This window comes from Diceros bicornis, chromosome 2 (assembly GCF_020826845.1).
Source record: "Diceros bicornis minor isolate mBicDic1 chromosome 2, mDicBic1.mat.cur, whole genome shotgun sequence".
In the NCBI taxonomy this organism is placed as follows: domain Eukaryota; kingdom Metazoa; phylum Chordata; class Mammalia; order Perissodactyla; family Rhinocerotidae; genus Diceros; species Diceros bicornis.
Genome location: NC_080741.1, coordinates 12,080,121 through 12,096,461, shown reverse-complemented (window position 1 = coordinate 12,096,461; position 16,341 = coordinate 12,080,121). Strand labels below are relative to the sequence as shown.

The following is a 16,341-nucleotide window of genomic DNA, read 5'->3' as shown; positions in this document are numbered from 1 at the left end:
TTTGCCAAATTGTTTTTATAATCTTAGTTCTTTTGTATTGATCAGCCTTTCTTTAGGGTAGTCTGAAAAGAACTGTTTAACAAGTAATAAAAGGCAGTTCTTTAAGTTAGCAAACAGTGTCCACCAATAGTAAAGTTAACAATTAATGAAAGATTTTTTTTAACTCAGTATTGAAATTTCCTGTTATTAAATCTTTGCTTCTTATTGTAATGATTCAGATGTCGCAAATAAAATACCAGGTCAGAAAGGTTTTTTTTCCTTATCCATTATCTATCACCCTTATATGCACATGTGTGACATTATAAAAAGCAATCAGATGGCTTTCCATTCCTGTCATAGTCTAACACTATTTTATACATAGACACACACTCCACTTTTGTAGTTCATAAATATGGTTTACTTTTTTCTTTAACTTATTTTCTTATATTTTCAATAAGTACTTTTGTTAAGTTTGAAATTCCTAATGGCAGCAACCTTTTAAATGGGTGGTAAAAATTACTAAAATGGTATTTGTGACCAAAGTCAAATATCCCCTTATTATTGATTTCACAGCCTTTGTTAACTACACTTGGTTTCACCTTACTTCTATTTGTATTTCAGAGATGCAAACACAATTTTTAGAGGAAATTCCTTGGCTACCCGATGTCTGGATGAGATGATGAAAATAGTGGGAGGGCACTACCTGAAAGTAACATTAAAACCTATTCTAGATGAGGTACAGAATATACCTCTGATAACAATAGTTTGTGTGGCATTATTTTAACATTTCTTTCATCAAGTGATCTATGGATGGGAGTGATATATCCATTCATGTATTACTGAAAGAATAAAACTGAACACTTCAGAAATAAAATAAATGATTTACTTTTCTATCAATGGATTTTTATTCAAAGGGCACATTTTAGTATAATCAACATAATTATTTCTTTATTATGGGATTTCTGTTTTAGCCTCAAAAGTATGAGAAATATTTTTTGATCTCTGGATGGGAGTTTTAAACTTTGTTACAGTTTTAATTCTTATAATTAATTTGTATTATCAGCAAAATAATAGTTATTTTTATTTTGCCAAATTATTTAGAAAAGATCATTAAATGAAAAATTAATCTAATTCCCAGATATGTGACTCCTCAAAGTCCTGTGAAATCGATCCTATTAAATTAAAAGAGGGAGATAATGTAGAAAATAATAAGGTAAGTCCTTGTTTTCTTTATAACTGCATTAAAATTGGCCTTAATGGTATACCTGTCTCCCACTTATATTGTAGTGATGCTACATGGAGGGAAGCAGTGGTTTTATTCTTTACATAATGTCCATACCATTAGCAGCATTTCCTATGTCTAGTTTTTAGAATGTTATTTCCTCATTCAATTTCACTTTAGTTTTGTTCTTGATTGTCTCTTTTTGGCTTTAGTAATAAGAGTGGAGTAAGGTTATCCAACCCCCATTCTGGCCATTCCTTTGGGGTCAAACTGATCAGGCCAGGTGGCACAAGGACTTGTTAACCAATACTTTTAGTTGCTTCTGGGAAAACAATGATTGTGTTAGAGTCACAACTTTTCATTGCAGTAGATAACAGTGCCACGATGTCCATGTGCCTACATATTTGAGTTATTTCCCTCTGGATCATTTTATTCTTGGTTGCTTCTTGTGAAGTTTAGTCCATAAATTCACCTCTCACATCTGGCTGGTCTACATCTAATTCATTAAATGAGGTCAGGATGTAAATTGTCCTTTAACTGAATGAGGTTAGAGAAGGGAAGCAAAGCTTTGGAATACTAGATAGTGACTGCCTAATGGATCTCCTTTTCATTGCATTTTTTTTCCATAAAGACTACTGAAGATGTGTAAAAGTCAAAATCTTAATTTTTACCTTTTTAAATCCTGCAGGAGAATCTGCGCTACTATGTAGACAAGTTATTCAGTACAATTGTAAAGTCAAGTATGAGCTGCCCCACAGTAATGTGTGATATCTTTTATTCTCTAAGGCAAATAGCTACTCAGAGATTTCCTAGTAAGTGCCTTGTTTTACTAAAACATGCCATTTTTTTTCTATGTTTGATTTTTTTACAGATTTATTGTGTATTTGGTTTATGTGAAATGTTTAAGGTTTATAGATATAATCCTCTTTAGTTTCTCAAAGGAGTTCTAGCTTTTTTATGAAACATCCGATTTAATTTTCTTGTAATCTCAAAACATTTTCCCGTTTTATTTCTATATAATGGCAACTTTATACAAGGAGCAAATCAAAATCGCCATTTTTTTTAAGAAAGGCAAAAATTTAGAACTATAACATTGTATAAATAAACATTTATAGCAGGTGCTTATGAGATTGTTAAATATCATAAGCAAAAATACCTTTGTTATTTGTACCAACTACCTTTTCCACTTGCACGCATTCAAATAGTGAGAATTTTTAGTTCCATACAACTGACTAGATTTGACATTTTGAGAATGCTAAGGTTTTTTTTTTGTTTTTTGTTTTTTTTTTTTTTTTTTTTAAAGATTTTATTTATTCATTTTTCCCCCCAAAGCCCCAGTAGATAGTTGAATGTCATAGGTTCACATCCTTCTAGTTGCTGTACGTGGGACTCGGCCTCGGGTTGGACGGAGAAGTGGTGCCTCGGGGCGCGCCCGGGATCCGAACCTGGGCCGCCAGCATCAGAGCGCGCGCACTTAACCGCCAAGCCACGGAGCCGGCCCGAGAATGCTAAGGTTTTTGTGGTGAGAGATTTTTTACAGAAATGGTTTTAGACATTAGAAACATCTCTGTTGCAATATACATAGAATTTTGAGGTACATATATCAATAACTTGCGTACTTTAATTTTGCAAGATCAGCTACGTCAAGGCTTTGCTTAGAAACATTTCATAAAATTAAGAGTTGCTATTTCTGTTGTCAATACTTGGAATTATTCTAATTTTATGCATCTCTGATAAGTAAATAAACTTGCTATAGCTATCTTTCCGGATCTGCCTGTAATGGGGGGGAGGGTGAGGAGGTAAGGCAGCTACTTAAATTATCAGTCTTGCCCAGCTGTGTGAAACTATTAGTTTATTTCTGTAACCATCTGAAGAGACTTTGTTATTTTATCATGTTCTTTTAAGTGTGCATGTGTATGCACACACACGTGTGTGCCGTTATCTGCCCCTCCACTAAATTTTCCCAGTGCTAAAGTGGTGGGACTGAGTTGTCCAACTAACATGTAGAAAAGTGCAGACCTAGATGTCTCTGCTGATTATAGTAAAGACATAAACAATTAACTTCAAATAAGTATACTAAATCTAGTCTCTGTAACAAAAATAAGGGGAGCAGAGATATTAACATATGGAAAGATGAAATGCTGACTGAAATTATATTTTAAAATACTGAGTTAGATCGTGATAACCACATTGCATCCTTAGTGAGTGAGCAGGCACAGCACTAGCCTGCAGTATCTCCTGCTCTCATCTGCACACCACCACGTGAGGTGGGTGGTCCCCACCCACTACTGGTCCCCTCAGGTAGATAATGAAACTGAGCTTTAGAGAAGTTAAGTAACTTGCCCAAGGTCCATGACATGGCCAGCAGGTGAGAAGGGTCTCACACCTGGGCCTGGCCTGTTCCAAAGCATGCTGCTAGTCACTGTACTCTGCACTACCCAGCGATCTTGGCCTTATGTGTGCATTAGCTGTTGAATTCTTGTTTATATAAGTGATCTAAAACACATTTTATGATTTTTTTATAAATGCAGACATAGCTCCCTAACTATTTTTTGTTGGCTTAAATATTGATATGTCTTCATTTCTTCAGTGGACTACAATAGTGATAGTTTTGTTGTCATAAAGTATTTTCATGTTTTCTCATTTGTTCTTCTTACTACCCTGAGAAGATGGATGGGGAGAGGGGAGGAGGCAATGAGTGGGAAGCAAGTATAATTAAAAAACTACAGATTAAATGACTTGTTGGCAACTACCTATTGAGTGACTTAAGAGTTAAAACTCAAACCAAATCCAGACGTTCGTTCTCTTACCACCTGCTTCTCTACCACCTGATTGTTGGGTTAAGTGTTGACTCCTAAAATGAAAGCTTGGGTGAATGATCAAAGCCAAAAGTTGTCTTCAGTTCATCTGCATTTTTATATGATAGCTCTTTTAAAGTAAAGATTTCTGCCCAGTTGTTTTTATTGCATAGCCTTTGATATTATCAAGATTTTTGAGGGGAAAATTGAAACAATACCCTAAAACTGAAAACAGTCTCCTGTCCTAGTCTTGAGAGATTCAGTATTACCACTAGGTAGTGCTAGATACTGCTTTTATTTTTGTTGTAATTTCATGAGTCCCTTCTTGCAGATTAGGAAAGAGGTATTTTTTCCAAATTAAAATTTTTCTGAAAACGTAGCAGCGTTGCCTTTCATTTTCTTTATTATTTCTTTCAGATTTTTTTAGTCATAGGATTTTTTCCTTTAATTTAGTCATAACCATTACTATCATTTCATCAACTCAGTCCTTGCTAGACAAATAATATTGATCTCCTATTTAGTTTACATGTTTTTTCAATATTTTTTACTTTGTCATCTTTGTTTTTCAATTCAGTGTTTTTGTGCATGACATTTCACCATTTTTTTCCTGCAGATGACCCTCATGTTCAGTATTCTGCAGTGAGCAGCTTTGTATTTCTTCGTTTCTTTGCTGTAGCCGTAGTATCACCTCATACTTTTCATTTGCGACCTCATCATCCAGTAAGTGTTGTTCTCAAAGCTTGATTCCATTTTTATTTATTTTTACTTAAAATGAAGAAAAGATTAAACAAGCCAGTTTCACTTAGCTATGTTTTCTTAAAACTGATACTTAAGTTTCCTGGGCATTTTTCTTGGTCATTTCAGTCTTTCAGAAAAGGCTGAAAATTCTATTTTTTGTTATTGTTAAAAGATACTACAGAAAAGTAATAAAATGTTGATAATTGTTGAAGCTTGGTGATGGATACAAAGAGAATTCAGTATATTTTACCCTCTGCTGTTGTGTATGTTTGTAAATTTCTATAATACAAGGGTTTTTTTTTTCATTAGTTTTAGGTTTAGTTTAATCTTGTAGATATTTTTAAATCTCAAATAAATTTGAAGAGGCTCGTTTCTGAAAGACAGAAACTTTTATTAGAACATAATTTGTTTGGTGTCTCCATATTTTTTACTTTTTGTTCACCTGAAGATATTGTAAATGTATGAAATTTAAAACATTTTTAAACATACAATCTTTTTGTTCTGAAGTCCTGTTCAAGTGCTTAAATCTGAATCTGCATTACATAGATTTACATGTTTCTTAACATTTTAAAACTGCTTACATTTGCCATGTTTCTGTTTCCTTTTCATACAATATATTTTTTTTTGATTCTTTAACCTTTTATGGTCCAGATATTTTATTATCTTATCTAATTGCTTTCGTTGCTGATCTGTGTAACAAATAATAATAATAACCAACTTTATTTGGTGCTTACTTTGTACTAGGCCTTGTTTTAAGTACTTTGTGTTTTAACTTACTTAGTCCTCCCAGTAACCCTGTGAGGTAAATTCTGTTATCATCTCCATTTGCAGATAAGAAAATCACAATTCAGTAACTTCTCGACGGTCACAACTAATAAATTATGATTTGAGCTGACTCAGTTTGAACTGGCTTAAATCAGAATTCTGATTCAATCTTCCCAGTCTGTGAGCTTCCCCCTGTTCCTTCCTCCCTCTTTGGCAATCAGGTGTTGGAGCCCCTGTAGTGCGTCACACCTGTGCTCAACACTGAGGTGCACTGATGAGGAAGACCCCCCTGCCCTTGGGAAACTCCCTGACTAATACAGTGTAGGGAAGATGCGTGGGTCTTAGAGTCAACTGGGGTCTGAAGGCCACTCCTCCTCTTGACAGCTGCAAGACATTGGCCACTCATTTAACTTTGAGAATGGAATAGAATCATGCTGCTGTGGCAGCAGCACATCCTGTCTTGCCAAAGGACAAGCGGTCTGTGAGTAGCTAGAGAGTAGAGTGTGGGCCAGGTTCCTTTTGTTCACAGGGCTGTCTTTTCCAGGGCTATGTTACTGAAGCTGTACAGAACTCTGGGACAGTGAAAGCCTGGTAGCAGCATTCTGGACATAAACAGAACTCCTACCTCTGAGCTTGTGACCCTGCCTTGTATTCAGACTTGGATTTGCATATCCCTGTAACAGATATTGCAAAAAAGTCCTTCTAACCACAAACTCTGTATTTTAAGTCACTTTTCCAATCAGTATGCCAGAAGGACTGTTTCATACTGTCATAGAACTTTATTATTTGCTTTTAAGTATAACTATATCCCTTCTTCTTAAGAACCTTTTATTCTAATTGAGGAAATAGAACAAATACATAAGATACATAATCTAAAACTACCTACGTAAATCTAAAACTAGCACCTAATTAGTACCAAGTAAGGAATGTAGACAATTCATACTATACAAATTGAGAGCAAGGTATGATCCCAGGGACCTGGGGGTGATGACGTTGTCAAGACCAGTATTGAAAGTTACGGAGTGACTGGGGAGACGAACCAGTTAAAGATTGTTAGATTTTACATTTAGAAGTTCTTTGAATTTTGAGAAGCCAGTTTTAGTAGAGTAGAAGAGAAGAAGAAAATCAGATTGCAGAAAATTAAAGACTAAATAGGTGAATTTAGTTTTACCTAGCAAATATATCAAAAGTGAGCCTGCCCTGCTACTAAAAGACATAGGCAAATTCAAGCATGTACACATGTGTGTACATACACACATGAATGAATAATTTTTTAAAAAACCACTAATTTTAAAATATGGGTTATGTTAACATTGACATGGTTAGACCACTCTTTGGGGAAGTTTCATGGTGGGGAAAAAAAGGGTTGAACCATCCTTCTTATCACGTCCCCCATTTTCTCATTTTGATAGCTCCTCTCAAGACTCAGCCAGGGCAGACCTCTCTAACCATTCAGTCTGAGTTAGGTGCCTCTCTTATGTGTGCCTGTAGTACCCTGTGGCTCTCTCTGTCATGGCATTTGTCATACTGTTTTATAATCATCTGTTTATAGTCTCTGCATGTGGACTGTCAATACCTTAAGAGCAAGAGCTGGATCTTTTTCAAGTTTGCATATCCCAAGCACATGTAACTATTTCATAAGTATATCATAACGATCATATCCCAGATATTCCTTCTTTTCCGAATTGTCTTAACATCCTGGTCATCTCTTCCCCTTCACATTCACTGCCTATTTTCAATGTGGAGATACTAAAATATTAAGGAACGTCAACCAAAAACTAAACTAAAGCATTTCTGTATCTAAATTTTCTTAAGTATGTCTTTTGGTGAAAGATTTTTTTTATTTGAATCCCCAAAACAAAGATGTTCTACATAGTGATAGGGGAATTGGTTATACAGATTTATGGATTGGTGAAAACTCATCAGGCTATATGTACATTTAAAATCTGTTCATTCACTGTATGTAAATTATACCTCAATTAAAAAAAAAAGGAAAGGAGCAAGGACTCAATAGGGAGTACTGTTTAGTCAATTTTGTTTATACTTAACTTCTTTCTGGTAGACAGGCCTGAAAAACACCTTGGATAATAGACCCCAGTGGTTACCCTATGCTAAGATCCTACATGAACTGGGTGACTTGTTATTTCCTAGGTTGAATTTAGGTCTTGGCTTCCACAGTGAAAAGAATTGATTGCAGAAGCCGTATAAATTATTCAATATGTTTAGAGGTAGGTTGAGTACAGAAAATTTGGAAACTGCTGTTTTAAGTTATAAGGTATAAGCCATTGACATTTGAAAAGTGAATACAATTTGTTAGGTAATTCAAGCTGCTGTACTGTACAAAATAACATGTATAATATTGATTGAGTTATGGCTTTCAAAAGTAACTCATCATTGAATATAATTACTTTGGGAGGAATTGTGAATCATATGTGGCTGTTTTAGTCTCTTAATTCCTTAGTCCAGTGAGTTTTGCCCATCCTTAGCTAGATTTTAACTATGTTGGTGTTTTGAATGAACATTTTTGCGTCACTGTTTTAGAGCAGTGTAGCCCATTCATTCTATTCTACTTTTTATACAAATTCTATTTCTTGAAAAAATTCTATTTCTTGAAATCTTAAAAGGAGTTTTGTGTCTTTTTTTACATTCTTTAGGATGCACAGACAATTAGAACATTAACGCTTATCTCAAAAACCATTCAAACTTTGGGAAGCTGGGGGAGTCTGTCCAAAAGCAAGGTAAGTCTTCACATCCTTTGCTTTGTTTTCATATTTTAAATGTTGTTGTGCACTATGATCCCTTTTCCCTCCCTCACTCCCTTCTAAATTAAAAACAAAGCAAAACCAAAAATAATATAGATACAGGTGCAATAGCTGTCTTTTAGATAGATGTTCTGTCTTAGTCACCTGTTAAAGAAGACAGTTTCATTTAAACATATATCTGAGAGGGAGAGACGCAAAAACCTACTATTTGTTTGTGCCATAATCATCTAACAGCTGTTGAAAGAAATATTCAGCTCCAAGCCCTATAACTCTTGAAATATATGATTGAATCCTTTTAGGCCTTAATCCTCAGTTTAAAAATACAGTCCGTTATATTCTTAGTTCTCTACTTAACATATATAAATTCCTGTGTTTTTTTTTTCTTAGTCAAGTTTCAAAGAGTCATTCATGTGTGAGTTTTTCAAAATGTTTCAAGAAGAAGGATATATTATAGCAGTTAAAAAGGTATGATTGTTTTACTCTGGAAATATTAACATTTCTTATCATATAGCATTGGGGAAATAACATTTCATATTATTCCTACCAGTCAATCCCCAGTTTAAAAAAATTATAATGTTTAAACTGTCCATCAAATATAAAAAGGCTGTCTTTTTCTTCCTTTCTCCCCCCATACAAAACTGTGGATTTTTCAGCTGTGAAAATACCTAAATGAGTTTTAGCAACAGCTACCGTTGCCAGTGTCTTAGTAACGCAAATTGCAAATATCTAGAGTTAGGATTTCTTAACAGCGGCACTATTGACAATTGGTTGGATAATTCTTGATTGAGGGGCTGTCTTGTGCATTGTTGGATGTTTAGCAACATCTCTGGCCTCTATCAATTAGATGCCGGTAGCATGCCCCCAGTTTTGACAACCAAAAATGTCTCTAAGCATTGCCAAAGGCCCCCAAGGGATAAAATTGCCTACGACTGAGAACCTCTGGTCTAGGGGTAAAGGCTTAATATGGTGCCTGATGTATAGTAAAAAACATATGAATTATTGAACATTTTATGAACAATATAGGCTTCTGGTAGTAACCTGAGGAGAGTTACTATAAATTAAAATGTACAGGGCCGGCCCTGTGGCTTAGCGGTTAAGTGCGCGCGCTCCACTGCTGGCGGCCCGGGTTCGGATCCCGGGCGCGCACCGACGCACCGCTTCTCTGGCCATGCTGAGGCCACGTCCCACATACAGCAACTAGAAGGATGTGCAGCTATGACATACAACTATCTACTGGGGCTTTGGGGGAAAATAAGTAAATAAATAAAATTATAAAAAAATAAAAAATAAAATATTAACAATTGTCAGAATAACATAAATTAAAAAAATAAAAAAATAAAAAATAAAATGTACAAAAGCCTACAGTATATACTATCCTAACATGCGGCCTACCACATAAAAACTTGCTTGCTTAGAAGTTGAGAATGTTTTGAAAGGATCTTTAATTTCTTGACTCTCTAGTTCTGAATCATCCTAAACAAAATGTAGCATTATTGTAAAATGCTAAAAATTTGTAAAGAAAAGTTGTTTTGAAGTACATCTAAACTTGGCTTGGAGAAAGTACTGTATCTAATATATCATAATTCTAACTTAATGAATCCCAATTAGCAAGGCCCAATTTTAAAGATTTCATTCAATTTCTGTAGCATGATTTGCAGTTGATTGCCAAAAGTATATTTTGTTGAAATATATGTTTGTACTTTTTAAATTCTTACAGGAACTCAGTAAATAAAAATGATGATTGAAAAAATTAAAGCCAGTTGGAATTTTTTCATCCAGAATAGTGCAAGTTCAACCAAAATTTTTTAAAGCAACCATTCAAGGCTTTTGAGGAGAAAGTCTTTCAAAAGAATAGGCAAGGAAAAAGCTGCCCTTTTATTTTTAGGACAGTGTTGAAACATTTGTGGGCAGTGGAGGCAGACTTTTGTTGGCAAGATTCTGATGTACTGTCTTTTGTTTTAGGGTTGTTTTTCCATTTTTTATGACCTAGGCTATGGCAGCATCTGAGTTTTTTTTCCTGACGTAATCAGAATGTGTAGAGTTGGCAGTGTCAGTGGGGAAGTATTTAAGGGTGCCAGGAGTTAGTCTGCTCCTGATCTGCCCTGAGTCACCCACTCACATTCTCATGTGAGATGCACCATAATGCATCTCCTGTCTCAGATTTGGTTCTAGACTCCTAAACTAGTGTAGGCTATTTTGCCCTAATACGAGAGGAGTCTTTTAATTATTTACTAACTAAATCTGGATATATGCAGTGCTAGAAATTATAAAAGCTTATGAATTTCTCATTTCATATTGGTGTTCTCACTAGTGACATTGACCACTGCTCCAGAAGAAAATAGATTGTAACTCTGAATCCTATACTATTCTCACAGAGTTTAGGAAGGGTAAACTGGATAGGTCTATAAACAGAATGACCATATCATGTAGTGTCCAAACCTGAACACTTTTCAAGAGTGAAAAGGAGTACTTGTGATTATGTTGGAACCACAGTTGAAGACAGGGATGGCCCTGAGCAAACTGGGACCTGTATTCACTCTGCCTATACTCCATCTTAATTATTGTGTTTTCTTTCACTTTATGTAACTGTATTTACCCCATAGTTCCTTATAAATATAACAAATAAATAATGTAATAATTATCATTAATAAATAATAAATATTTGTCAAATAAATAAATCATTGCCTTCAGGCAAATACTAGGAATTGAAATATTCAATTAAGTCTGTTACACTCCATTAGTGGATGGTCCATCTATGAGAAATGAAGATGTGATAGGACACTTCTTTAATTCCCTTGGATACTTGTTCTACATCACCCACATATAATGTGAGAGAAACTCTTTTCTTGTTCTTTCACTTACCAAGCAGACTAGAAGTAACATTCCTTCCAGCAAACTAGAAGTAAATGCCATTGGAAAACCTCACCAGTGTGGGTTCTAGGGGGTAGTCTATAGCCCTTAGGAGAAAATGGCTGTGCCCATTAATTCTACTTTAGATGAGGCACTGGTGCCTCAATATCATGCTTATTGGAATGTACTTTCTTTTTCTGTATTTTTTCTAAGTCCTAAGTGGGACAACCTAGAAAAGTATAAAGGAAAAAACAAGAATTAAACAAATAGTTCATTTACAGGGCAAAATAGGATTCCTCTCTAAGAACAAGAATTGTTCCTTGAACTACTAATTTCCCTTTCCCATGAAGAGACAGCCACATGCCAGGAAGCTCTTGACCAGTCAAGGTAGCATATTCATGAAACTAAATGCCCTTCACTGGCTGGCTTGCCATTGTTAGAGATGAGCACTCGTAATTTTGTTGAGCCACCCCTTCCCATAGGAAGTTTATAAATGGTGATTAGATTTCCAGGTTATTCCAGAGAACCCAATTACACTTCAGTCATAACTGTGAATACTCTCTCAAGTCTGAAGTCAGTTATAAATGATAGAAGTCAGCAAACTCTTTTCTGTAAAAGGCCAGTGAGTAAATATTTTAGGCTGTGCTGGCCGCATAAGGGCTCTGCCACATATTCTTCTTCATTTTTGTTTTTGTTTTTACGACCCTTTAAAAATGTAAAACTATTCTTAGCTCATGGTCCTTGCAAAAGTAGGCTGCAGGTTGAATTGGGCCTACAGAGCCATGGTTTGGTGATCCCTAACCTATAATATAGGTTCACAATCCTAAATCCAAAATCTTTGGGACCAGAAGTATTTCAGAATTCAGTTTTTCAGAGTTTTGAAAGATAATAGGTATATGCCATATATTATATAATACCCCCAGTGGGGCCTGGAATAGCACCCCATAATCAAACACATTAATGTTTATGTAGCACAATGTATGAATATTCACACTAAGTGGGATGAATACAGACTATAAATAGCCTTACACCAGTTCAGGTTAAGTTATACCCCCAAATGAGTTTACTGTAAATCAAAAACAAAACAAAAAACGTCTTTGTATTCAGAGCTTTGTAGATTTCAGAGTTGCAGTTAAGGGTTTGTGGATTGAATTATTTCTATAGGGAAATATATTCTGGTTTTTAAGAAACTTAAGAATAAACTTTTTAGAATCCCTGTCAAGTGTAAATTAGGGACTTCCTCTACAATAAATATGTGTTTTACTTTATGACTTACAATTACATGTATTCCTTAATAATGAAGAACTTCTCAATATTATCGTGACATTTAAGATAAACTGAATTTATGATGTACCTTATTACAAAGTGTAATATTTACTGATTTCTCCATTTAGTTCTTAGATGAAATTTCATCTACTGAAACTAAAGAGTCCGGTGGTACCAGTGAGCCTGTGCACCTGAAAGAAGGGTAAATTTAGTGAAATTAGACATTAAAGTCATGTTTCAGTATAGATGTTAAGTCTGGGAGTGAGGAAATCTGGGTTTTTGTTCTGTGCTAGAACTGCCTAAGTACGTCAGTCAGGTAAGTCACCATCCCTATCCTATAAACTTTATGCTGCTGGGCATGACTCCTTGTCCATACTCTCCTAGAGTTATGTAAATGTAATGAGATTATGGGTATTAGAGTACTTTGAAGAAGTGACAGCACTATTCAATCTTAAAGTAGTGTTATCATTGGAAGTTAAAGGGGAAAGTCACTCATTTGACCCTTTTAGTTCTGGATAGCACAGTTATAAGTATTAAATTAATTAAAGACTTTATTCCCTTAGTATGGCCAAAATAATTGCAGCAGTTATAGACGGCAAAGACGTTTTCATTTACTTAATATAACCTTATGCAACCTTTCATGTCATTTAAAATTAAAGGACAGTTCTTTGTTTTAGATTAACTATTTTAATATTTGTAGCTAAATGTTTACATCTGTTGTTTTGGCAGTGAAATGTATAAAAGAGCTCAGGGAAGAACTCGGATTGGAAAAAAGAATTTCAAGAAACGGTGGTTCTGCTTAACAAGCAGAGAGCTCACCTACCACAAACAGCCAGGTAGTTGTGTTTATGCTCTATTCTGGGGTCTTTTCCTGGTTCTCGGTGAAGATTTCTTTTTGCTGCTTAATGTGATTCTATTGAACCTTTTCACTAATGTTACTCGTTTATAGTTTCTCATAGTGATGCGCACACACTAAAAATGTAATAAATATTTGACAAGTGACACCATGTAAATTACATTTTTTTCTTATACATGCTCTGTTTTCTAAAAATCCATGGTAAAGCCCTACTGTTATAATCAATATGTAAGGAACAGCATTTGGACCTCTCAGAACTTGAAATTTTCTTTAACTCGCAGAGCCAAATTGGTAAAAATCAGTATTTAATAAATGAGAGTATTTCAGTGGTTTGCTGGATAATATCAGCCAAAAATTCCCACAGTCATACCCTAGATTGTGATTCCTATACAGTTATCAGATTCATTCTAGACTATTGGCCAAGCCAACTCCAAGATGGAAATTTTAATAGTTTGCCTCCTGAGAAAGCACAAATGGGCTGTCTGGGTAAAGAAAGCCATCTTCCTACAGTGTGATTTGAGGGCTTGAGGGAAGCAAAGTTTGTCCCTCAGTGGACTGACACAATGCTTAAAATATCTACCTTTTAAGTTTACTCCTATGGGGTAAAGCATTATCCACAGAAGGCCATTCTGATAGCTTAGCAAGAACTTAGTATCTAGATCGTAGGTCACATACCATAGAATCCCTTTTATTTAAAGTGATCAGGGTCCAAAGATGTTCGCTTAATCAAAAAGGTCAGTTAAAACAAGAGTCAATTAAAAACAAACAAACAAAAAGATGCATACATATCTTAAATACAGTCAGCCCTCGGTATCCACAGGTTTCACATCCGTGGATTCAATCAACCACAGATCGAAAGGCCTATGATGGTTGCATCTATACTGAACATGTAGAGACTTTTTTCTTGTCATTATTCCCTGAACAATACAGTGTCACAACTATTTACATAGCATTTACATTGTGTTAGGTATTATAAGTAATCTAGAGATGATTTAAAGTGTGCGGGAGGATGTGTGTAGGTTATATGCAAATACTACACCATTTTATATAAGGGACCAAGGATTTTGATAACTGCGGGAGTCCTGGAACCAGTGCCGCAGATACCGAGGGATGACTGTATTTACATATTTGTTTACCCATCTTTTGATAGAGATCCAAGATCTTTTCTTTGAATATGGATCTATAGATGGGATTTCCCCTTTGTCTTTCTTGTGCGGATATACCCCTACTGCATCAGTTTTCAGGTTGCTTTCTCCAAAGTGAAGCTAGAACTTAAATACTTGTAAAGTAACCTAAGTACAGAATTCTTTTAGCTTTTCTTGATAGTCACCCTCATCTTTTACAGCTGTCTCACCCCCATATAAATCAACTTTATTTGTGTGGGTTTGGGTCTCCTTTTTTTTTTTTGTGTGTGAGGAAGATCAGCCCTGAGTTAACGTCTGATGCCAATCCTCCTCTTTTTTCTGAGGAAGATTGGCCCTGAGCTAACATCCATGCCCATCTTCCTCTACTCTACATGGGACGCTGCCACATCATGGCTCGACAAGCAGTGCGTCGGTGCGCGCCCGGGATCCGTACCGGCGAACCCCGGGCCGCCACAGCAGAGCACGCACGTTTAACCGCTTGCGCCACCGGGCTGGCCCCTGGGTCTCCTTTTTTAAGCTCTTCATAGCACTTGCCTGATTTTCAAATAAATAATCAACCTCTTAGTAGGGGGCGCTTATTTTGTCACTTTACGTATATTTAAGTAAATTATAATTACAACACGGAAAAATGGCATAAATAGGTTTGGGAACAAACCCAACAGACTTGATAAGCAAAACAGCCTAACCAATGGAAACAGAAGCCTGCAGGCTAAATAGATAGTAACCCGGCAACCACAAGCATTCAGCATCCCATGAGCATCATTCACTAGGAATGGAGGAAATGGAGAGTCTCCATTAGTTAGGTAAAGCTCTGTTAGGTAAAGCTCTGTTAAGAGAGCTTCTGCTATAAATTCTGAAATGATAAACACCAGACAGGGTACTTGCAAGAGAATGTAAACTCAGTTAAGTAGAGTGCTTCAGTGGAGATTCTTGAAGAATAGAGTGATAAGAAAAATTTTTTTGTTTCATAATTCCTTAGAATGGCTTAGGCGAAATGACTACATATGTCCAAATATATTGGTAAGACATAAGAAACTAAATGCATTTTATTTTTAGGTGCTCAGATAATTTGTTATGGCATATAGATAGTCAAATGACTAAAGATCACTAGGCTACATACTCGCCCTTCCAGAGAGCATTTTTTAAGCTAAACATATTTTGAATGTTTTAGAAGTTATAGCTTATGTTGAATACTATATAAGTGCTCTCACATATATAGCAACATTTTAAAAATAGGTGTCATAATATGCTAGTTATGTTTACATTAACAGTACATTGAGATAAATTTAAGGTAAGTTAGTCATTCTCCATGAGTAAATTAGCTATTTTTTCCTCCTTTAAAGCATTTTCTAATCTAAACCAATACTTTAAGAATCAGATGAAAACTTTGGACCCTTTCTTTTAGAAAAATGCACATAAAACTAGACCGAAAATTTTTTAAATTTCAGGGAGTTCATAGATCCAGAGTCCATCCAAAGTTCTAAAGAACTTCTGTTCTATCAGAGATCTTAGGAGGATAACATTCTGTGGAATGATTAGACTGCTCTAGATATAAAACAGACACGTTAGAAGTTACATTGTTTTCAGGCCTTAAGAAATTTAATATGTTGGAATGACATTGGAGAATGAACTCTATTATATGAAGTTTTGAGATTATTTACCAAAGCCTACAGTTTTAAGCATCCATGCTTTTTGTTTTAACTATTTTGATGGATTTTTCCAAAATGTATTACATGCTTTCCTGCCTTCTAAAAAAAGAGTTCATTGAACGTAAGTTAACATTTTCTAGATGATTTGGGGCTGTCATTGATGATATTAATTATTATATAGTGCTCTGATTTAGTGATGTTTTCAGGACTGATTATGGGTATGTGCAGCTGTTTACTCCCCAGCTAAATGCCTTGGACTGCTGTGCTTTTTTGTGTTCCTGTGTTTGCTTTATACAGTTTTTCTCTGTTCC

At 35.3% G+C, this 16,341-nt stretch overlaps 1 protein-coding gene across 2 annotated transcripts in view; it reads left to right on the top strand.

Moving 5' to 3' along the window:
• Positions 1-16,341, top strand: part of RASA2 (RAS p21 protein activator 2) — a 113,372-nt gene that overhangs the window by 78,644 nt on the left and 18,387 nt on the right. The window contains exons 12-19 of one of the 2 annotated variants that reach the window (XM_058551901.1): positions 601-715; positions 1,118-1,192; positions 1,890-2,013; positions 4,613-4,719; positions 8,157-8,240; positions 8,652-8,729; positions 12,509-12,582; positions 13,110-13,216. In XM_058551901.1, the coding sequence (XP_058407884.1) occupies positions 601-715; positions 1,118-1,192; positions 1,890-2,013; positions 4,613-4,719; positions 8,157-8,240; positions 8,652-8,729; positions 12,509-12,582; positions 13,110-13,216 (764 nt within the window). Of the gene's footprint in view, positions 1-600; positions 716-1,117; positions 1,193-1,889; positions 2,014-4,612; positions 4,720-8,156; positions 8,241-8,651; positions 8,730-12,508; positions 12,583-13,109; positions 13,220-16,341 lie in introns of both variants that reach the window. The other variant, XM_058551900.1, reaches the window with a different exon arrangement.